This window comes from Anabrus simplex, chromosome 5, assembly GCF_040414725.1.
Source record: "Anabrus simplex isolate iqAnaSimp1 chromosome 5, ASM4041472v1, whole genome shotgun sequence".
NCBI lineage: Eukaryota > Metazoa > Arthropoda > Insecta > Orthoptera > Tettigoniidae > Anabrus > Anabrus simplex.
Genome location: NC_090269.1, coordinates 418,302,352 through 418,325,737, shown reverse-complemented (window position 1 = coordinate 418,325,737; position 23,386 = coordinate 418,302,352). Strand labels below are relative to the sequence as shown.

The 23,386-nt window shown below is 42.3% G+C and overlaps 1 protein-coding gene across 1 annotated transcript in view; it reads left to right on the top strand.

Annotated features, from left to right (window-relative positions):
- The first annotated feature begins 5,869 nt into the window (after positions 1 to 5,869).
- The window catches only part of LOC136875029 (probable E3 ubiquitin-protein ligase sinah), a 205,998-nt gene continuing 188,481 nt past the window's right edge, over positions 5,870 to 23,386 (top strand). Inside the window, exon 1 of the mRNA XM_067148748.2 lies at positions 5,870 to 5,941. Within this exon, the coding sequence (XP_067004849.2) occupies positions 5,921 to 5,941 (21 nt within the window). The 5' untranslated portion in view covers positions 5,870 to 5,920. The remainder of the gene's footprint in view (positions 5,942 to 23,386) is intronic.

Sequence of the window (23,386 nt, the reverse complement as noted above, 5' to 3'; positions counted from 1 at the left end):
TGTAAAGGAGAGGGCATATAAGTCTCTGGTAAGACCCCAACTAGAGTATGGTTCCAGTGTATGGGACCCTCGCCAGGATTACCTGATTCAAGAACTGGAAAAAATCCAAAGAAAAGCAGCTCGATTTGTTCTGGGGGATTTCCGACAAAAGAGTAGCGTTACAAAAATGTTGCAAAGTTTGGGTTGGGAAGAATTGAGAGAAAGAAGAAGAGCTGCTCGACTAAGTGGTATGTTCCGAGCTGTCAGCGGAGAGATGGCGTGGAATGACATTAGTAGACGAATAAGTTTGAATGGGGTTTATAAAAGTAGGAAAGATCACAATATGAAGATAAAGTTGGAATTCAAGAGGACAAACTGGGGCAAATATTCATTTATAGGAAGGGGAGTTAGGGATTGGAATAACTTACCAAGGGAAATGTTCAATAAACTTCCAATTTCTTTGAAATCATTTAGGAAAAGGCTAGGAAAGCAACAGATAGGGAATCTGTCACCTGGGCAGCTGCCCTAAATGCAGATCAGTATTGATTGATTGATTGATTTGAATTAGATCACCGGCAAGTGTACTGAAATGTTCCGGTACGAAACACTCGTAGGGCACACAGCAACTGTAATTTGAGAGACACAACAAAATGAAGACAAGAATTCAGCTGTAAAGGATTCCTTCCTAAGACCAAAAACGTTATTGAAACTCGCCGTGTTCACATTACACGCCTCTCGCCTTTCACGCACCGTAGGCCTACGCACTATTGCATTTCCCATCATTTACTGCGTCGAGATCGTCAATATAATCGAAGTAATCCATAAACACGTTTGAAACGTCTTTCCTCGCATATAGGCACGATATTATCATTAGTCAACAAGTCTAAACTTAGCTTACTCCATGCACGACGTGAGAGTAAATTCTAATCTATATTCGTACGTTATTTACTTCTTTAGTAATATACTACAAGATGGTGCTCTTCAACATTCTTCACATTCTTCTTGTAGTCATTTAGTCCAGGAGTATCTGAAAGAATTGAAATACTTTGGAAGTAATTTACTCTCGTATGGAAGTTGCTGAATGCTGACTTCAAGAGTACTTTACTACGGAAGTAGAACTTACTCTTGGTTGGTGATCGCCACCCTATACCCCCCGCTTAATCATTACAAGATCAGATAACGCTTCACCTACTCTACTGTAATTCTCTGAGTTCTATTTTGAAAGATCTTGGGAAATGATCTATTTTAAATTTCATTAAATATTATTCTTGTTTTAAAGAGAGGCTTGGAGCTGATAGCAACTTTTTAAGGCATTGTGATCAACTTTTGTAAGTTTGAAATCTTGATCGGGGCACTCAAGGCTATAATATATTCATATTTTATCATGTTCGTCTGAAGTGTTTCTATGTTACATAGTTTTAATTTCGAGGTTCGCCCGTAGAATGCCATAAAACAGTTCTTTATCGTTCCTATTACAACAGCTGCAGAGATAAACATGACAAAATGTCTTATACCACTGTTAGACAGAGAACGAATGGAGCTATCATTTGGTGCAATTAGGTTTGAGATCGGTTCACCCATTCATCTTTTATAGAAGTATAAACTCAAGTATCCGAGCTTTTGAATCGACAGTAGGTTGATGCCCAGAAATCTGCTATAATAGCTATGCTATCTACATTTCAGAGTTCTTGTTTCTACTTGATGTAGTTCTAAGGATGTCATTTAATACGTGCTAACGAGCACACATAGTATATCTAGGTTCAAAGTGCTCAATCAATTGATTAAATCTTTTACCTTCTACAGTGATAAATGCCTGGTTGTCTTGCATATCATGTACTCTATTTTCCAGGTACCACGTACCGGTAATTATCGATTATCTCCCGATTTAAATTTGAATTTACAGTTCAGAAATGATGCGAGAGTAGGCTGGCTGTATTTGAGTACTGTGAAGTTATTGATGACAGTGAAAACAAGGACAATGACTTTAAAATGGAATGAAGAGGAACAGACACTTCCATTGCCATTTCTTCGCCTCTTACACTTTCACTGTTCAGATTATTTTGCTGGGATGTGCATGTTCAGTAAAACCAATTTTAGTGAACCCCAGGGCCATGTGCACCTCCAGAAGAAGGAATCTCGTTTCTTAAATTTTTCAACTTCCTGACGGGGAATCGAACCCGCGCCCTTCCGTGTGAACCGAACACGCCTTCACCGTCTCGGCCAGGCAGGCAGTCCACATTTAGTACAGGGGTTTGCAAAATTGTTTTCAGTACTGAGGACATGCAAGACTTATTTTCAGCTCTCAGAAATTCTCACCTCAATTATACCACATAGTTAAATCTTTTGTTATTCGGGAGATAGTAGGTTCGAACCCCACTGTCGGCAGCCCTGAAGATGGTTTTCCGTGGTTTCCCATTTTCACACCAGGCAAATGCTGGGGCTGTACCTTAAGTCCATTCTCCTAGGTAATCTAACCTCCATTCGCCTCACATGTTCCAACACCAAAGTAGGTTTATGCGTACTGGATCATCCGTCCAGTTTATTCCTAACTTACCCGGCTCAATGGCTGAATAGTCAGCGTCGAGGACTTCTGGCCTTGGGTTCGATTACTAGCTGGGTCTAGGGATTTTAATCTTAAACTCTTAATTATCTTGGCCCGGGGATTGGGTATTTGTACTATGTCCAACATCATGCAACTCACACACCACATACAACACACAGTTTGCCATGCGGGGAAGTCACAAACTTTGCAAATATTTGTGTTATGACTTAACAATTCCAAATGGCCGTTCTTTTTTTCCTGTATCTTTGCTTGTTTTAGCCTTTTTAGGAGAAAATCCATGCGTAATGCATATTTTGAAGATTTTGGATTTAATAGTGAATATTTTGACGTTTGTATTGCATAATATGGCTTTTCTTCTGATTTTGGCGCATATATGTTAACTTGCATGATAGCGCCTTTTATGAATGTTGATTTGCAGAATTTTGGGACCGTTTCTCCACGTTATACAGTATGTCTATTATTGAGAGACGGAGAGAAAGAGAATGTATTCCTGGCATCCTAACTGACAACCAAAGTTAGTACATACGGTAGACGTCCTATAATCCAATTAGCCAAGCACTTTCTTATCTGTTGCTTGAGTAAACATTGACGTAAGCCGCTAGGCTTCCCGTCAATCACTGTAATTTTTAGAAATAAAGTAACCCAGTTATAAATTGCTATATCAATTGACCTATAAATTGTGCATAATTAAATGACAGCTCGTTTTTCGTAATGCCGCGGTACCGAGATAAAAACTTGGTTTTGAACTGAACCCTCTGCCGTTGTTATCCTGCAATTTCCTACCCGGTACTCTCACTCGTCACACGTCTTTGTTATCGCAGCAGGCAATCGTTAAGAGTTATTGAAGACATTCAAATGTATCTGCAATCATCGCACGGAAAAGTAGCTGCGGCAACTAGAGATAAGCTGAACACAGTAGTCCGTTCAAATCCTGATTTTGAATTCATCAAGGTTATAAAAGACGTATTATGGTGAAAATGCAAAAGACGTACAATTTGACCTCACTTTGTCGAAATGTCTTCATTTAAGTATGCACCTGTCACTTCGTGTGACGAAGAAAGGTCATTTCCTGAGGTTAAGACTGTGCTGACAGATAAACGGATGAGCTTAAAACAAGATAATTAGAAGAAATCAGTTGTACAATGTTTCAAAAGGAACTGAAAATGTAGCCATATTGCACTGAATTTTAATAGTGCATATTTTTCCAGTTTATTGTGCATGTTTTGCTACATGATAGTGCATGAATGCATGTATATTTTGAGATTTAATAGTGCATGGAAATCCGGGCTCTACTCATGACTAACTCTTGATCTCTTTGGGGGAAAGTTCGTCTTTGCTTTTAGTGAAAAGGCGCTCTATAGAGATCCTTGAAAGAATACCTCTGTTTAATTCTTTTGCTTCTGCTTCTTATTTTACAACTGGCTTTGCGTCGCACCGACACAGATAAGTCTTATGGCGACGATGGGATAGGAAAGACCTAGGTGGGAAGGTAGCGACCGTGACCTTAATTAATGTACATCCCCAGTAGTTGCCTGGTGTGAAAATGGGAAAACCATTGAAAACCATTTTCAGTCCTGCTGTCGGTGGGGTTCGTACCCAATATCTCCCAAATGCAAGCTCATAGCTGCGCGCCCCTAACCGCACGGCCAACTCGCTCGGTCCTCTCTTTAATTTTAAGAACTTCGTTGAGTGAAATATGTCTTTGGAAGTACTGGAAAGGTATCATAATTTTTAAAAATCCGTTTCTGCTTCTGTGCGATGTATATCAGTTACTAGAATGTAACGATTGCAAATTTATTTCAGGGAGTAAATTACAAGTCCGCCTCTGTGGTGTAGTAGTTAGTGTGATTAGCTGACACCCCTAGAGGTCCGGGTTCAATTCCCAGCTCTGCTGCGAAATTTGAAAAGTGGCACGAGGGCTCGAACGGGGTCCACTCAGCCTCGGGAGGTCAACTAAGTAGAGGGGGGTTCGATTTCCACATCAACCATCCTCGAAGTGTTTTCCCGTGGTTTCCCAACTTCTCTTCCAGGCAAATGCCGGGATGGTATCTAAAGGTCACGGCCGCTTCCTCCCCTCTCCCTTGACTATCCCTTCCAATCTTCCCATCCTCCACCAGGCCCCTGTTCAGCATAGCAGGCACTGGTCCTCCTGTCCAGTTGTATGCCCGACTCAAAGTATCACGCTCTAGACACTGCCCTTGAGGCGGTAGAGACCGAGGGAAAACAAACCCTGGAGGGTAAGGGGATTAAGAAACAAAGAAAGAAAGAAAGAAAGAAAGAAAGAAAGAAAATTTGCACTTAGTTAAAAACAGTTGCAGCGATTGGAGGGGGCGAGGGGGAGCAGCCCCCCCTCTACTTTGTGGAGATTTTTTTTTTTTTTTCATTTTAGCCTACTGAATCTAGGAATTATTAAAACGAGCAATTTGTACAAGCCCTTTTGTGTTATCAGCTAATTCTTTTCTTTAATTATTAACAAAATTATCAGCGTTTTTCACGGGTAACCTGTTTGTATAGCGCCACAGTAAGTAGCAGAGACTTTACATTTGCTGTGAGGAACGGTAGCAGGGGTATATTCCTTTTGCCAACGTCATGGACACAAAGATTTGATTCCCCCGCGCGCATTCTACAGTTCGGCATTCTCTTTAGTGTCTCTTAGTTTGTAGTCAAATACTAAATTATTTTTAATTGGGTAATCACAATTAATTAATTGATATACATGTGTAATATTGTTCCTTTAGTGAAAGTTTTATCGTATAGTATTGAATCAAAATCTCGAAAAACTATTATTACCGCACTTACGTTGGTAAACTGTCAATCTTTACCTCTTTATCGAAATTCGTTCAGAGAACATAAAATATTACCATTGTGTAGCCTTTTTTCCCCGCTCTTTTCCACAAACCAGGTAGTTTTTATTGTTTGTACATTTTTTTTTTTTTTTTGCCCCTCCACTTCTAATTCCCAATCGCCACTACTGGTTAAAAGTAACGATTACAAGTAGAAAACTATGAATATAATCGTTACAAGTAACTCAGTTACTTTCCTCTCCAGATTTCCTCATACAGGGTTAAACGTTTCTCCTGTAAACTGCTGACACACGCTTTCTTTCTTTCGACTAGGTCGTGCCCTCGATGCGCTTCGAAAGGACTTCAGAATTAGTCGGCCTACCTTGTGGAAAGTCAAGGTCATCCTGTTTCTCAGTCAATGCATGCCAGCTGATATAAACAAACATCACATGCTATGCCGGGGCGAGAAAAGTTAATGTCCATGTGATCAATATGCTAATGTTCTTCTTGGGGTCAACAGAGCGCAGCAACATCGCTTTATCACGCGCGATAACAGTTGGCCAATTAGTAGTGGAAGAGTCGCGCTAGAGCTCGCATGAACAGGCGTGTTACTGCGGTAAGTACGCGCTTATTGTTGCACAAACTATTGGAACATTCTGTTCTGATTTGCATATTTTTGGCATAAATCGTATCGGTTTATTTTAGAAGTAAATGAAAAGTAGTATGGATAATTTGAGTTAGACATATGACGCGATTCATGTAATGTCATTTATTACGAAGTATTTTCCAGTAGACCAGTCAGACAGCCACCAGTCGCTGCGTTTAGGTAAACACCCCCAGATGTGTACTGTTCTGTCATTAGTAAATATTGTTTGTTCGTGGAATTATGAAATTTGTTACTTTGTGACCTCTTGTTTATTGTTTAGAACAGCGATTTTGAATCTGTGGTAAACCTACGCGAAAGTTTGGTACATGGTACGCCGGAAAACATGGAAAAAATATTAAAATGTTGTCCGTCCGAATATATATATATTGGCAAGTTGCTTTACGTCACACTGACACAGACTGGTCTTAAGGCGAGGACGGGACAGGAAAGAGCTAGGAGTGGGAAGGAAGCGGCCGTGGCCTTAATTAAGGTACAGCCCCAGCATTTGCCTGGTGTGAAAATGGGAAACTACGGAAAACCATCTTCAGGGCTGCCGACAGTGGGGTTCGAACCCACTATCTCCCGAATACTGGACACTGGCCGCAATTAAGCAACTGCAGCTATCGAGCTCGGTCTGTCCGAAAATATGCACCGAATCTGCAACTAACGTATGCTGAAAATTTTAATGACAGTATTATATCTGTATAAATAAACCGATGTTGACTAATGAAAGCCGAATATTCTCTTATTTAATAATATACAAGTAACATGAAAGGAGCTAGAATGATCCCTGGTGGGAATAATGGTAGGAGGGAACATGAAATGTGGTTGTATAGGTTAAGAATGAACTGGGTGGATGTAGCGGTGCGCATAAACCGGCTGTGGTGGTGGGGTCATGTGAGGCGAAAGGAGAATAGGTCTAATGGACTCGGTCAAGGGGAGTAAGAGAAATAGAGGGAGAACAAGAGGACGATGGTTAGACTCAGTTTATAATGATTTAAAGATAAGAGGTATGGAACTAAACATGGCTACTTTGGTTAGAAATAAGTTAGAGAATTGCGGATGCTTTTAAGTGAATTCACAAAGGCTTGCAGATTGAACGCTGAAAGGCATAAGTCTCTGAGGAAGTTGTAGTCTATGTATGATAGTAACATACTGTGAATCACGTGTAGAGATAAATATATTGTCAGCGCTCTTCCTCCTCGCTCAGAGTTGTTTTCCTGATCACGGGATATAATTTTTCCATTGCCAATGTCAAATTTTATCTCGTTGGAATGATCTGAATCTTTTTTTTTATCAAAGCACGGGAGGCTTCTTTAACGTGTGATTCACCTAGTTACACATAGTCCACTATTCAGTATTTTATAATACCTCGTGTAATTGTTGTTAGAACGCTGTATTTTCGTTAATATAATTAGTTTTACGTCCCATCAGCTACTTTTACTATTTTCAGAGACGCTGAGGTGCCTGAATGTTGTGAGTTTTCTTTTACGTACTACTAAATCTCTACACGCGACTAAGGTATTTGAGCACCTTCAAATACCTGTGTTATGGGGTTAACAGTGGAGCAGAAAGAGATGAAAGAAGGTGCGGGCTTGAATGGGTCTAACTACAATATCAAAATTAATTTAAAACTTAAACTGAAGGTTATATTTTCAGAACTTCAAACTTAACAATTTTTCATAATAATGAAACATCTGGTGCAATGACAATCTTAAAACAAGTCAAGGAAAATACGAGATTAGTGAACGTGACAGATTTTGGGCTTCAAGCCCCTCGTTTTACAATTCCTGAGCTCCCAGCTCAAATTTACCATTCAAAATGAGAACAAATTTAGTCAAGGACAGACATTCCCTAATTCAAAGAGCACTTGCTCCAATTACAATATCTAGCCTTCCAGAGGCACTCTTTACAATTACAACATTTGAAAAAGAGCTAACGGGTTCTCAGTTTCTTCCAGCCTACTCGAGGCAACATCAAAAATCTTACACTCTCTGGCCTTCCATGGCCCAACTTACAAATTGAAACAGGGGTATCTTGTACTCAACCTATAGGGCCTTTGCGGAGAAGAACAGGTTAAATAACTGGCCCAAACACAAAAGGAATGGAGGCGTACACTGCGCTCCAAGGTAATGAAAACTTAAAAACCTAAAGGGCTCTAGGCCGATGAAACAGGGGCTATTCCCAAACTATCGAGGTGACTCGTATAGAAATTACTTAACACATTACAGAAGGAAAAACAGTTAAAAAACGTAGTCACCCCAAACCAAGATGAAGGGAGCTCGAGAGGGTACTTCACTCTCTATCCCCGGTTTAAAGTTAAAGCTTTATGAGATTTTTACATTAGCCGAAAGAAGGTATACATTTTAGAAAAGTTTGTTACATAACTAAGAATTCGGACCTTTCCCTCGGATTAAACTGCAGAGGTAGCAAGAAAGAATAAAGTTATGTGGCCATTACAGGTTGCCGACGAAAGAGGCCGCCCGTCTCCTGCTTAACATACACTCAGATAGACGACGATCAATTGGCCAAGAAACGTGAAAAGCCGCAGTTTATAAACCCTCAGGGAAGGTTCGAGATCATTCAAGACTAAACCAGCCACATCCTCTCAATTTTATTGGTTGAGTTCAAAGTAACACTCGAAATCGAACAAGAAGCTTGTGATAGGTTGAAAATTAATTACAGATATTTTTCATTGGCCAGATTCAAAACTGGCGGAAAGAAAAAGGAAATATTGCCAACTCAAAAATAAATGAACATCAATCAGTTACAAAAACCTAGAAATACAAAACTTCTTTAAATTATAACTTCTTACACCTCGCAGCAGGGTGCATGATCATAGTTTTTTTTTTTTTTTTGGTAGTGTCATCTATGGAAGAATGTCCAAATTTCTTGACGACTGCCAAACAAAACAAGGAGAAATTCACTCAGTTTGGGAAACTTAACAACTAAACAGTTACTTAATTTTTCAGTGGTGGCATCTTCTGATTAAAGTTCTAAGTTCCTGTTGTAGTAGTTTTCACTTTTGTTCGATAGAGGAGTTCATTAAGGCGCTTATTTTGAATGCGCGGCGTTGAGGTGTACCTCCCGGTACAACATCCAAGGCTACTACTCAGATCGATTTTTTTCTTTCACTCCTGAACTCATCCCTCCTACCTTAATGTGAACGTTATGTAAAGTCTTTAAAGTGTTTGTTTGTACATCCCTTAGCCCCGTTCCCCCTGTGGATGGGGGTGGTAGAATAACACCCACATACCGGGCGAGTTGGCCGTGCGCGTAGAGGCGCGCGGCTGTGAGCTTGCATCCGGGAGATAGTAGGTTCGAATCCCACTATCGGCAGCCCTGAAGATGGTTTTCCGTGGTTTCCCATTTTCACACCAGGCAAATGCTGGGGCTGTTCCTTAATTAAGGCCACGGCCGCTTCCTTCCAACTCCTAGGCCTTTCCTATCCCATCGTCGCCATAAGACCTATCTGTGTCGGTGCGACGTAAAGCCCCTAGCAAAAAAAAATAACACCCACGGTATCCCCTGGCTGTCGTAAAAGACCACTAAATAGGAATCCAAGGGCTTTAAACTTGGAAGAGTGGGTTGGCGACCACGGAGCCCTTAGTTCATTCCTGGCATTGCTTCAACTTATACTTTACTAGGTTCCTCACTTTCATCTATTCTATCCGACCTCCCTTGGTCAACTCTTGTTCTTTTCCGACCCGGCGGTATTAAGTTTGCGAGGCCTAGAGAGTCTTTCATTTTCATGCCCTTCGTGGCCCTTGCCTTTCTTTGACCGATACCTTCGTTTTTCCCTTCTGCTTAGCGTTAATAGAGGACGGTTGCCCATTTGTACTCCCTCTTAAAACAATAATCACCATCGCCACCACCTTTTTTTAATGCCATTTGTTCGGGGGGTCGACCCATGTGGATCTTTTGTCCCTACTGGCACCAGATTGTATCAACCTGCGTGTAATTGGAATGGCGGTAGTGTGGAATGTTGTGTGTGAGGAAAGGAAGATTAAGGACGTTACAAATACCCAGTCCCCCAGGCCAGGGATATTAATCATTACAATTAAAACTCCCTGACCCGGCCGGGAATCGAACCTGGGGCCGCCGGGTGACCTTAGCCCCGTTTCTTGATACGAGGTCGGGGATGAGGTCAGATGAATGTTTATGGCATGTTTTACAGCCGGATGCTGTTCCTACCGCCACCTCACTTGAGGAGCTTTTAGTGCCGCGATGTGTCCGAGGACTTCGGCTCGCCAGGTGCAGGTCTTTTGATTTGACGCTCGTAGGCGATGAAATGATGAAGACGACACATACACCCAGTCTCCGTGCCAGGGGAATTAACCAGTTTTGGTTAAAATTCCCGACCTTGCCGGGAATCGATCCAGGGACCCCTGTGACCAAAGGCCAGCCTGCTAACCATTTAGCCATGACATGTCGTATGGCTTTTAATGCCGGGATATTCCAGGACGGGTTTGGCTCGCCAGGTGCAGGTCTTTCAACTTGACTCCCGTAGGCGACCTGCGCGTCATGCTGAGGATGAAATGATGATGAAGACAACACATTCACCCAGCCCCTGTGCCGTTGGAATTAACCAATTAAGGTTAAATCCCCGACCCGGCCGGGAATCAAACCCGGGACCCTCTGCACCGAAGGCCAGTACGCTGACCGTTCAGCCAACGAGTCGGACATTTAGCCATGGAGCCGGACTTTAATAATGGTAAATTAAATTGAGTAAGGAGGAGGCAATCTGCAGTGGCCTATGAATTGGAACTGTCCTGGCAAATTGCCTGGAAGCGAAATTGGGAAACCACAGTACAGCCGATGGTAGAGCTCGAACCCACTCCTCCCCGCATGCAGAGCTTGTTCCACTCCGCTCGGTTATGAAGTCTTTTTAATATTCGTTATAAGTCCGCCTCTGTGGTGTATGGTTAGTGTGATTAGCTGACACCCTCGCTTCCCGGCTCTGCCGCGAAATTTGAAAAGTGGTTCGAGGATTGCAACGGGGTCCACTCAGCTCGGGAGGTCAAATGAGTAGAGGGGATTCGATTCCCGCCTCAGCCATCCTCGAAGTCGTTTCTCCGTGGTTTCCCACTGCTCCTCCAAGCAAATGCCGGGATGGTACCCAACTTAAGGCCATGACTGCACCCTTCTCTCTTCCTTCTAATCCTCCCATCCACCACAAGTCCCCGGTTCAGCATAGCAGGTGAGGCCGCCTGGGCGAGGTACTGGTCTTTCTCACCAATTGCTTCCCTGACCAAATATCACACACTCCAGGACACTGCCCTTGAAGTGGCCGTGCACGATCCGCTGCAGGGTGTTTCGGCTAATTCCCGTGGCTGCCTCTATTTCCGTAAATGTGATGCATTTGTTTCCTTGTATGGCCTGTTCGACCCGGGCAATGTTGCTGGTGTTGACACTGTCACATTCCTTTCAGAAATGGCTCCCTAGTCCACCGATGTGCGCCCTGTTTTCCAACATTCCACCCAGAAGTAAACCAGTGGCGTATACTGAGGGCTACCAAGGTTACCGATGAAGCCCAAACCTCAGTTGTGAATGATGGAAGTCTAAAGCACATTATAATGTAAGCATTGGACACATTGTTCCATTTATAAAACTTGAAAGCAGTGAGAAAAAACGTCGCACGTATTTCTGAGAGCAAGGCATCGGACACTGATATTGCAGCCTAGACTGTCGTCCCTCTCCCCTCCACCCACCTCACGAGGCTTGCTGACGCATGTCCGATAGGTGCTGGAACCGAGGTGATAGCTGTGCTAGGCTTCGTTCCGTCAGACCGCCACTGATAACTAGCAACCATACGTTACTCATCGTATGTACTTGCCCCACCTCATACTTCTGACTTAATTTTATAGATAACAGAGCTCTGATATTTCACTCCCGTTTACTTCTACATCTTTGAAGGATGACACTGCAGGGCTGCTGTTATAGGAGTAAACATAGTTTTCTTTTTATAGGTAGATCTGCTAAAATGATCAGGTTTAGTATTCTCTTTTGTTGGTTGGAATCGAACCCGTGATCATGGATCGGACACCACCACTGATCTAATTAATTAACCAGTGAACGATAGGTATGACCGCTGTAAAATTCAACGTTTTTATTTAATGCAATATTTATTTTTTTTGCTAGGGGCTTTACGTCGCACCGACACAGATAGGTCTTATGGCGACGATGGGATAGGAAAGGCGTAGGAGTTGGAAGGAAGCGGCCGTGGCCTTAATTAAGGTACAGCCCCAGCATTTGCCTGGTGTGAAAATGGGAAACCACGGAAAACCATTTTCAGGGCTGCCGATAGTGGGATTCGAACCTACTATCTCCCGGATGCAAGCTCACAGCCGCGCGCCTCTACGCGCACGGCCAACTCGCCCGGTAATAATGTAATATTAATGGTGCATGACATCTGTATACGCTTGGTGGTGACCTAATGAGGATAAATTAATAGCGAAGACATCATAAACACCCAGTCCCCAAGCCAGGGGAATTAACCGTGTGAGGGGGTTAATTCTGAAAACTGAACCGAGGCTATCGGACCAAAGGCAAGCAGTCTATCCAATAAGCCACAAAGCCGGACTTTAATTTGTTAAACCTTAGGCCACTATCACCACTGATCAGGTGTTGAGTATTGGCAGTAGCAGAGGCTAGGGCATTAGCTTGTGAAGCAGCCTTGATAACGCAGCAGGCTTCTCCGTTGGCTATTGGCTGCAGCTCAACCGCTCACTAAACCAACAATTGAAAAGGGATAACTTAAGTCTAGTGGTAGCCCACGTGTTGATTCCAGCATACGCCACTGAAGTAGCTGTTTTCCGTGACGGCGCATGTTCTCCACAGACTGCCACCAAGGCCCCACATCGCTGGCTGCGCAGAAGCCTGTATGTCCATACGCGCACCGCCATGTTGCGGGCGCTCCTCAGCTTGACGCAGAGATCATATGGAATCCATGCTTTATTTTACATTTCGCACACATGAAAACATTCGCCTTATAAAATTAATGACAGCCTACACCGACTACCGTGTACACACGCAATAAATATACATAATATCAAGACTGTGGTAATATTAAAATATACCTATGCATAAAAACTGAAAAATCTACACAAATCCTTTGGATAGCCTATAGGTCGTGCACCTAAAAGATTAGCAGACTGAATAAGAAGACTGAAAAATACACTACTATAAAAATACACTAGCGGTACCTCGAAAATGATCATGTGCTTTAATATAAGGGTCATGTTTGTAACTGATGTGTTTGAACATTGTACGTATGGCAAAAAGGCCAGACTCAAAGGACGAGAATCACGTGGCAATCTGTCTCTTGAGATACCTAGAATCAACAATTAGGCCTATTTAGCTTTACTGAAAATATGAAGACATGTTCAAAAAGCGGTCTACAACTTAAGTATGATTACATATCGTGAGATAAAAATTACCTGTCTCTCAGCAGACTGGAGAACACATAAATTAAATATCTACAAACTCATGTACCGATAACAATAATCTTCAATATCAACAAAAAAGGAAACCTGTGAAATAAAATCTTTATATGAAAGGTAAATAGCTTATGATTCCTCTTAGATAAGTCATTACAGCAATATTATTTTTGCTAGTGGCTTTACGTCGCACCGACACAGATAGGTCTTACGGCGACGATAGGCTAGGAAAGGCCTAGGAGTTGGAAGGAAGCGGCCGTGGCCTTAATTAAGGTACAGCTCCAGCATTTGCCTGGTGTGAAAATGGGAAACTACGGAAAACCATCTTCAGCGCTGCCGACATTGGGATTCGAACCCACTATCTCCCGGATGGAAGCTCACAGCCGCGCGCCGCTAACCGTTCGGCCAAACAGCAAATTTTACTTAATTATCTGAACAGATTGTTTAAAAAGTACATGATTGCAGAAATCTTTCTAAAACAAACAGATACATGTTTTATCATTTTCTGAATACGAAATGCCGGCTCTGCGGCGTAGAGGTAGCGTGTCTACTTCTTACCCGGAGGCACCGGGTTCAATCCCCGGCCAGGTCAGAGATTTATACCTGGATCTGAATGCTGGTTCGAGGTCCACTCAGCGTACGTGATTACAATTGCGGAGCTATCTGACGGTGACATAACGGCCGAGAGGATTCGCCGTGCTGACCACATGAACCCTCGTAATCTGCAGGCCTTCAAGCTGAGCAGCGGTCGCTTGGTAGGCCATGGCCTTTCGGGCCTGTTGTGCCATGGGGTTTGGTTTGGTTTGGATATGAAATAACGTAATTGGATGAGTAGAAGTTAAATTATCATGTTTGTGTGATTTGGATTTAGGTAAATGCTGCCTAGCATTCGTTACACTGGTGCTACGCTTCTGTTGTGTATTTCTTAAAATGAAATTAATGTCTAGGGTTAGTTTGAGTTTCTCTGCGAGGTTTAGGCTTAAGTTTTATTTTTTACAATTTGCTTTACGTCGCACCGGCACAGATAGGTCTTATGGCGACGATGGGATAGTAAAGGCCTAGGAATGGGAAGGAAGAGCCCGTGGCCTTAATTAAAACTACAGCCCCAGCATTTGCCTGGTGTGAAAATGGAAAAGTACGGAAAACCATCTTCAGGGCTGCCGACAGTGGGGTTCGAGCCCACTATATCCCGGATGCAAGCTCAAAGCTGCGCGGTCCTTACCGCACCGCCAACTCGCCCGGTTAGGCTCAAGTAAGAATGTTATCATTTAAGATGTAAAACCCTCCTCATAATATTATCTTCTTAAATATTACTGCTTTTACAAACTCATTCTGAATTAACGTTATCTGAGCACATAAAAATTGAAAGTGCGTTCTAATTTTTCTCTAATATGAGCACCATGATTTACACCAGAAAGAAAATAAAATGAAATTGAAAGTAAACCACTTGCAAACAAAAAAGATTAATATCATAGTGAAAAGTTAATTTGATTAGCGTTTTCTAATGAAGACTAGGATTGACAAGATTGTAATGAGCTTTGTTTAGACTTTATATTGTCAGATTTTTCTGGAATAGCGTATTAACAATTGTATTCTTTTATTATAAAGCAAGTGGGAAAAATTGGAGAAAATAAGACACAGGATACTAATAAATATTTTTTCAAATAATTGATCATTTGAAGCAATACCTTACCCTGATATTAGAAGGTTTTATCAAGTTGTATCAATCATATCTTACGGATTCTATGCCCAGGTTTATCAAATTTGCAATACCGCTACACAGTTTGTATGAAAAATATGTAGTCTTTTTCAGAACAGATTTTTAGTTCTAAACAATTATCCCCGATGAATTGCAAAAAGGCAAACAGAAAAAAGAAGCCTAAATATTCTAAATTTCATGTCCATGCGTTCTCTGAATCAACCACCCTCTAACCTGTTTACTTCTTGATTATGGTAAATGAAAGTTATTTTTTAACAGTTCAATTTCTACTCTCATGTGAAAAGAAATACCAGATCCCTTCTGATAGCAGTCCGTACAAATGAAGGCTGCACACGAATTCACCCTCGTGAATATCTTTCCATTCCACAGGTAATGCCTAACTTTAGGCCTAATATAGCCGGTCAATTTAACTAACGTAATGTATCAGCTCTCAAATTCCTTAAAAATATTTGACAATATATTACCACTCCGTCACATGTAATACCAAACCAGATACACTAACAGGCATGATTCAAATCGAAAACATGCAAGGATCTGTAAACATTACCACGTGCTAGCCATGCATTCGAAGCTGAAGCGCCCGCAACATGGCGATGCGCGAAAGTGTTCAATATTCCGCTTAGCATCAGCGCGCTCTGTGAGTCTAGATAAGTAATATTAAAGTCTTTGACTGCCACCAAGCGCTGATGAATTTCTGCAGTGGTCACGCCTTCTTTCCATAGGAACCAAGTCGTACTGGGCTGTCCCTGACGGTTGCTTTCCATGTTGTCTGCTCCAATCAATCAATCAATCAATCAATCAATCAATCAATCAATCAATCAATCAATCAATCAATCAATCAATCAATCAATAATGATCTGCATTTAGGGCAGTCGCCCAGGTAGCAGATTCCCTATCTGTTGATTTCCTAGTCTTTTCTTAAATGATTTCAAAGAAATTGGAAATTTATTGAACATCTCCCTTGGTAAGTTATTCCATTCCCTAACTCCCCTTCCTATAAATGGATATTTGCCCCAATTTGTCCTCTTGAATTCCACCTTTATCTTCTTATTGTGATCTTTCCTACTTTTAAAGACGCCACTCAAAGTTATTCGTCTACTAATGTCATTCCACGCCATCTCTCCACTGACAGCTCGGAGCATACCACTTATTAGTCGAGCAGCTCGTCTTCTTTCTCAGAATTTTTCCCAGCCCAAACTTTGCAACATTTTTGTAACGCTACTCTTTTGTCGGAAATCACCCAGAACAAATCGAGCTGCTTTTCTTTGATACAGTGTTGTTATGAAATGCCTATCACGAGTGCATTCGTTGGCCCCTGTGCGTGTGCTGCTACCTATCAGTGGAACAATACACTAGTTACACGTCTCCACCTTCAAAAGTGAAATGTGAACCACAATCGAATATACACCATACCCGGACATATAAAAATAAGGTGAAAAACAATATAGTACGACCCTCGTACATCAGTTTGGTACTTACACATTTGTCCTATACGGCTCTCCTCAGTTTCGCAGACGTATGCGAGAACCGTACCGTCAAATGATTGAGTTTGAAACAGGGCGCATTATTGACATGAGAGAACATGATGCATCCATCCGGGAAATTGCTGCTCGCGTGGGACGAAGTGTGTCGGCAGTGCAACGGTTCCTGAATGGTTCACAGAAGGCCGTAGAACACGACGAGATGTGTCTGGTCGCCATCCAGACAACCCCCTCCCCGAGAAGATCGACACCTCATCCGAATAGCATTGCAGGACAGATCTGCGTCCTCCTCGGCTCTGGCGCAACAGTGGAACAGTGGAACAGTGTAACACATCCTATACTATCAGGAGTGACAGTCCGTCGCCGATTATTACGGTCTGGGTTATCGGCGCGTCGTCCACTTCTCCGCTTACCTCTGACTAATGTGCATAAACATGCTAGACTGCAATGGTGTATGGAACGACGTCATTGGGGACAGGAATGGTAGCAGATAGTGTTTTCGGACAAATCCAGGTTCTGTTTGTTTGAAAATGATGGCCGCATTTTGGTTCGCCGCAGACAGGGGGAGAGGCATCACATTGACTGCATTCGTACAAGACATACAGCGCCAACTCAAGGACTTATGGAGTGGGGTGCTATTGGGTACAATCATAAATCACAGTTGGTGCGTGTCCAGGGTACTGTAACGAGATTGACCTACGTGAATGACATCCTGCGACCCGTAGCCATACCCTTTCTGCACGACACTCCAGACGCCATATTTCAGCAGGGCAATGCGCGACCACATGTTGCTGCACGAACACGTCTCTTCTTGTTGTCACAGGATGTCAGACTGTTGCCCTGGCCCCGCCCGATCACCGGACTTGTCGCCAATCGAAAATGTATGGGACAACGAGCTAGAATAACATAGAGGGGCTGTATACCTGACATCAGCGCTCCCTGCTTGAAGCAAGTTGATAAGGGGTAGCCATGTTAACGGTTGTCAAAACAAAGCGAATTGGCGCGAGAGCATGTTGAGGTGACAGGGAGATCGTGCATGCCAATTTAATTCCCTAAGTTTTAAGAAGTAAAAAGATAGATTCTCGCTTTCAAGAATGCCAGCCGTAAGCTCAGCGTATGGTTGTACTAATCGGAGTAATAAAACCAAGGATATATCGTACTTTAAGTAAGTATTACTGAATTATAGCCGAGATTCCTTTTTGTAATTTCTGTTTGTAATTAAATCCATTTTATTGTTTACTTAGTGAAAGTTCGGATAGCCACGGTAATTATTTGTCGAATTTTGTTTCAGATTTCGTTTAACTGAACAATGCGTTGGGAGGGCGAAAAGAGATAAATGGTATCCCACTCAATTCAGTTGCTTATGCTCTGTACACTTAATTTTCATTCACATTTACAAATAAAGGAAATGGTACGCCCACCACCAAGAAAACGTAACCACAAAAAATCACTTATTTCGTTCAAACGTACACCAAGTATGATAAATACAGCATTTTACTGCTATTTTTGAAATGTATACAGCCTTTATTGTAGATGTCTGTTGCCTTGGTTTTTAAAACTATGCCACACTTCATAATGGACAACTTTCAAGCTAGTAATCCCAGTATGATATGGTAATGGGAGAAACATGATATCCCACCTATATTATAATAAATAATTACACTAAACGATTATTGTGGTAAAGTATTCATTGGTCGCCTCTGTGGTGCACTGGTTAGCGTGAGCAGCTGCCACCCGTGGAAGCCCGGGTTCGATTCCCAGCTCCGCCACGAAATTTGAAAAGGGGCACGAGGGCTGTAACGGGATTCTATCAGCCTGGGGAGGTCAACTGAGTAGAAGTGGGTTCGACTCCCACCTCAGCCATCCTCGAAGTGATTTTCCGTGGTTTCCCACTTCTCCTCCAGGCAAATGCCGGGATGGTACCTAACTTAAGGCCACGGCCGCTTCCTTCTCCCCCCCACAAGGCTCCTGTTCAGCATAGCAGGTGCAGCCCTCCCTCACAGTTGTATCCCCGACCCAATGTCTCACGATCCAGAACACTGTCCTTGAGGTGGTAGAGGTGGGATCCGTCGCTGAGTCCGTGGGAAAAACCAACCCGGGAGGGTAAACAGATTAAGAAAGGAACACAGTACTCATGAGGATGCAATAATTTTAAAAATATTAACAGAATGAGGTTGTAACCTATTATAGGTCCCTATGATTTTAAGGTTTCCTGTCATAAATATTTATGTCCATTTATAATATAGGGGGGATATCATGTTTCTCCCATTACCATATCATACTGGGACAAGCAGGGTAACGCTCTTGTTCCGATTTCGAGGCCTATTCGTATGTCACTGTGCGATGATTTCGAACTACCCTACAATCAACTGATCGTGATGTTGGCCTCGTGCCGCAATATGATGAAGTGGCGGTATTCGCTTTCATGCTTCAAGCTTTCGGCAACGGACTTTAATTCTCCCCCAGCGATTCTAAAATGCGCATTTTCTACACTTTTCGTCATTTAAAGGCCATGCCCCCTTGCTTGTGTGACAACAGGAAACATGGCGGACGTTCGTTCTATTGACGTCCGAAACGGGGGAGGAGCTTACCGTCAACTGTTTCCAATATGGCGGCGAGATAGTGACGGGATGTAAACACGACAGTGATCGGGTGTGCGTCTGTAGGATTTATTAAGTGTTCAAAATGTCTTTGGTTTCGTATGCGCAACTGTTGAGAGTTGTCGGAGATTTCATGCGTCCATTAGTGGAAGGGGAAGAGATATTCAAGCTAATTACTTGATATGTGTAGGTAAAAAGTTTGAAACAGAAGATGAAACTGGTTGTGTTTACAATCATCCTACATCGATTCAAAACCGCACAAAGTTAATGTTGTCTTGAACAAAGGGGTAAAAATGTGAAGTGCAACTGTATATATAAAGCGGGTTTGTCAGAGAAATGTTACCGCTGACACGCTAATTCACCTTAACAGTTAAGCTACTGTAATTTTCCACTATTAGAGGTTATGGAGTAATTTCTTAGCCAGGTGACGGGGGAGTTACCTGTTTTGTAAACTGTAATCTTGGGGAAGAAAGAAAATAATAATTCTACTAAGTAAATGTTGTAAAGCAAATAAATCCTAGGCTTTATACAGGCTTCTGTTGGAACAGCCCACATAAACTTAAATGTTCTTCCATTTTTACCATCAGCACAAAAGTTAGAACTTAGAACCGACAATAATAAGTATAAAAAAATTATAACTACCTACAGAATATGCAGAGCAAAGTTGGAAAATTATAATTTAAGAGTACTATAACCTATACAGTCACAGCTGTTTGGGGTTGAAGAATACTTGGTTTGTCCAATTCTACCAAATAATTAGGTTATGGCTTCTAATTTATGATGACCGGGCGAGTTGGCCGTGCGGTTAGGAGTGTGCAGCTGTGAGCTCGCATCCGGGAGATAGTGGGTTCGAACCCCACTGTCGACAGCCCTGAAGATGGTTTTCCGTGGTATCCCATTTTCTCACCAGGCAAATGCTGGGGCTGTACCTTAATTAAGGCCACGGCCGCTTCCTTCCCATTCCTAGACCTTTCCCGTCACATCGTCGCCATAAGACCTCTCTGTGTCGGTGTAACGTAAAACAAATAGCAAAAAAAGCTAATACTACATATTTTCTTTCATTGATAGAAGTATTATATAGGCAATTTAAATTCAGTGCTTAATTACTATCAGTTAAAGATATTACTCACATGTAGATAGTTAATTTACTGTCTGCTGTTACACATATGAAGAAGTTTACAAAGAGCGGATTACATTCTATGTGCGGCACAGAAGTATTAGGCTACAAGTTTATCAGTATTTTTGATGTAGCTAAATCTTTGTGAATACAAATTAGAGATAATAACTATCAATGAGTACAATAAACAGTACCGGTACCTACGCTGTGGAAAGAAGTCGTCTTCACGAGAATGCAGACTGCGCACTGTCATGTATCGCGCAACGCGTTTTCCAATTGACAGCGCGGAAACCCATCTTTCTCTCTGAACTTTTTGTACAGGAAAGTAGTGAAGAGATTTCGTATCCGTTTTATACGATTTGCAACCTTATACAGAGCAGTACCTCCTCAAATTTGACAACTTTCTTTCTGTTTCCATCACGACGTCAATGCTTCGCCATGTAAATATACCTCACCAGTCACTATGTTGCAGCTTCAACATTCTACCGCATGGCTGCGCCATCCAACTTTTCTGACGTCAATTAGGTTCACCCAGGCAGCGCTTCCGCCTCTCTATGTTATTCTAGCTCGTTGGTATGGGATATGATGAAACAACGAGTGCGGCGCTGTGACCCATTGCAAACCACCAAAGATGAACTGTGGAATCAAGTGAATGCAGCACGGATGGCTATACCCCAAGGCGCCTTTCGCGCCTTATACGCGTCAATGCCATCACGCATGGAACACGTTATCAGTTCCCATGGAGGACCCAGTGCCTACTAGGCAACAGGACACTTGCTGAACCTAGGTGACTGAAATGCTAATCATTTCTGCAGAACATACAGTACTGATGAACATGTCCTATTAATATGAACTTCCTATCTGTAGTCTTTCAAGGTGTTCTGTTTTTATGAACATGAGTGTAATTAAACTTGTAAGGGGCCCCTCTCTGTAATTTCGTTTCTTTTGCCAATTTTTTTAGATATTTATACGCTTCAGGTCAACTCAAGGCCGTATGAGTGGTTTTTATTGTTCGTGTCTGTTTGTGTTTGTTCCACCATCACAGCGAAACGGCTGGATAGATTTCAACCAGACTTCATATTTAGAGTATGCTCATCCCGGAGAAGGTTTTAATATGCATGTGATTTTAAAATATCTTAACAGCCGGGGGTTATAGGAAAACCAGAACAGTTTTCTTCCATTTTCTCTTTTACTATTGGTTTCCTGTAAAATCCGTAGACTATATCTAAAATGCTGTTTCATTATAAACAACTTTTGTTATGTACATAACTTCGCTTACTCTTCAAATGATGGAGAAAATTACTATTTTCTGCGGGTCTCACGCTCTGTGTTGAGTGACCGACAACGAACCTACATTTTACCATGGCAACGTCTCTGACTGCTTGCCAGCAGGGAAGTAACATAGTGTATTGCCATTTTCGTCATAATTTCTGTAAACTCGTGGTTGTTCTTGGGTGGAAGCCAAGAGACACGTGAATCGGCGATTCTGCGCGATATTGGCAGAATGCCGTTGGAGGGTATAGTCGTCCTCGAACCTAAGAGGCGTTGTTAATATTTGAACAGTACCGCGGAGTGTGGTCCATTATTTCGCACCGTAAGGTGTTTTTTTTTTTTTGCTATAATTTTTACTGGATTTCTATTTTACTTCTGTTTTCTGCTTTAATATCTTAACTCTGCCCTGCCTCCTTAGGCTTAAGTAATAATACCATAAGTCATCTTCTTATCTCTTTACGTAAGAATGCCTGCACCTAAATTTCTTCTCTGTTATCGCCTACTTATATCCCTAACTCATACCATCACAAATTTATTGAGGGGATTTTTTTTTTCAAAAACATCCATTTGATATTTACATATTTGTCCTATACTGCTATCGTCAGTTATAATCCTATTTTATATTAATTTCAACTTCCTTAACTGTATTAATTTCTTGCTTAATTACCCCGTACATAGGCGAGTGCTAATCCCGAAACCTGGACACTCTTGTCTTTGAGGAAAAATTGTAAGCTGTTCAAATGTATAACTTTTGACCCCGTAAAATATCGAAATATGGATGCATTTTAATGACGGTGCAGACCTTCGTTTCGTTGTAGTTGATGGCCAAACGGTAAGTGGTATTACAAAACAGATAGCACAATCGCCATTTAAATAGGAGAGATCTAAAACTTTGGTCATATGACTTATTGTCGTGTCTGGATTGTTGATTCGTTAGATAGCGCTGCATTCCTCGATTATAATCAAATATCTCTAGCTCGATTGCGACTGGCATTAGGAAAAGTGGCCTGTTTTTATAATGAAAACTCTCCATCTCTACTGGGAATGGCAGTTGCCAAGTGGGCCTACCGTTATAGTAGAATCTCCCGAACTCGGTTGTGATTGGCAGCAGGAAGTGTGGCCTGCCATTATCAACAAAACTTCCCCAATGCTTACTTTACATCGGAAATAACGTGCACTGATCAGCCAGAACATTATGACCGCCTACCTTCTATCGATATATACCTGTCTAGGCGATAGCAGCGTCACCTGACGCACGGTGTATGTAGTATCAGTGAGCGTGCTGTCCGTGTGTAGAATGGGGAAGGCGCGCGATATGTCTAAGTTTGACCGAGGGCACATTGTGATGGCCCGGAGGTTCGGCACGAGCATTTCGGAAACTGCACGACTTGTCGGGTCTTCGAGGTGTGCTATGGTGAGTGTTTTCAACAGGTGGCGAAACCAAGGTGAAACCACTTCCGAACGTCGAAGGGCTGAGCGGCCACACCTCATTGCAGATGTCGGACGTCGTAGGCGGGGCAAACTGGTAAAACAGGACAGGCGGCCAACTGTGGTGGAACTAACATCAGACTTTAATGCTGGGCAGAGTGCAAGTGTGTTTGAACACACAGTGCACCGAACACTCATAAGGATGAACCTCCGCTGCCGATGGCCCATGCATGTGCCAATGTTAACCCCACGACATAGGCAACTACGACTGAAATGGGCACGTGACCATCGTCACTGGACGTTGGCGCAGTAGCCGAGCGTTGTTGCATCGCCTAATGAATCCCGATACCTTCTTAAT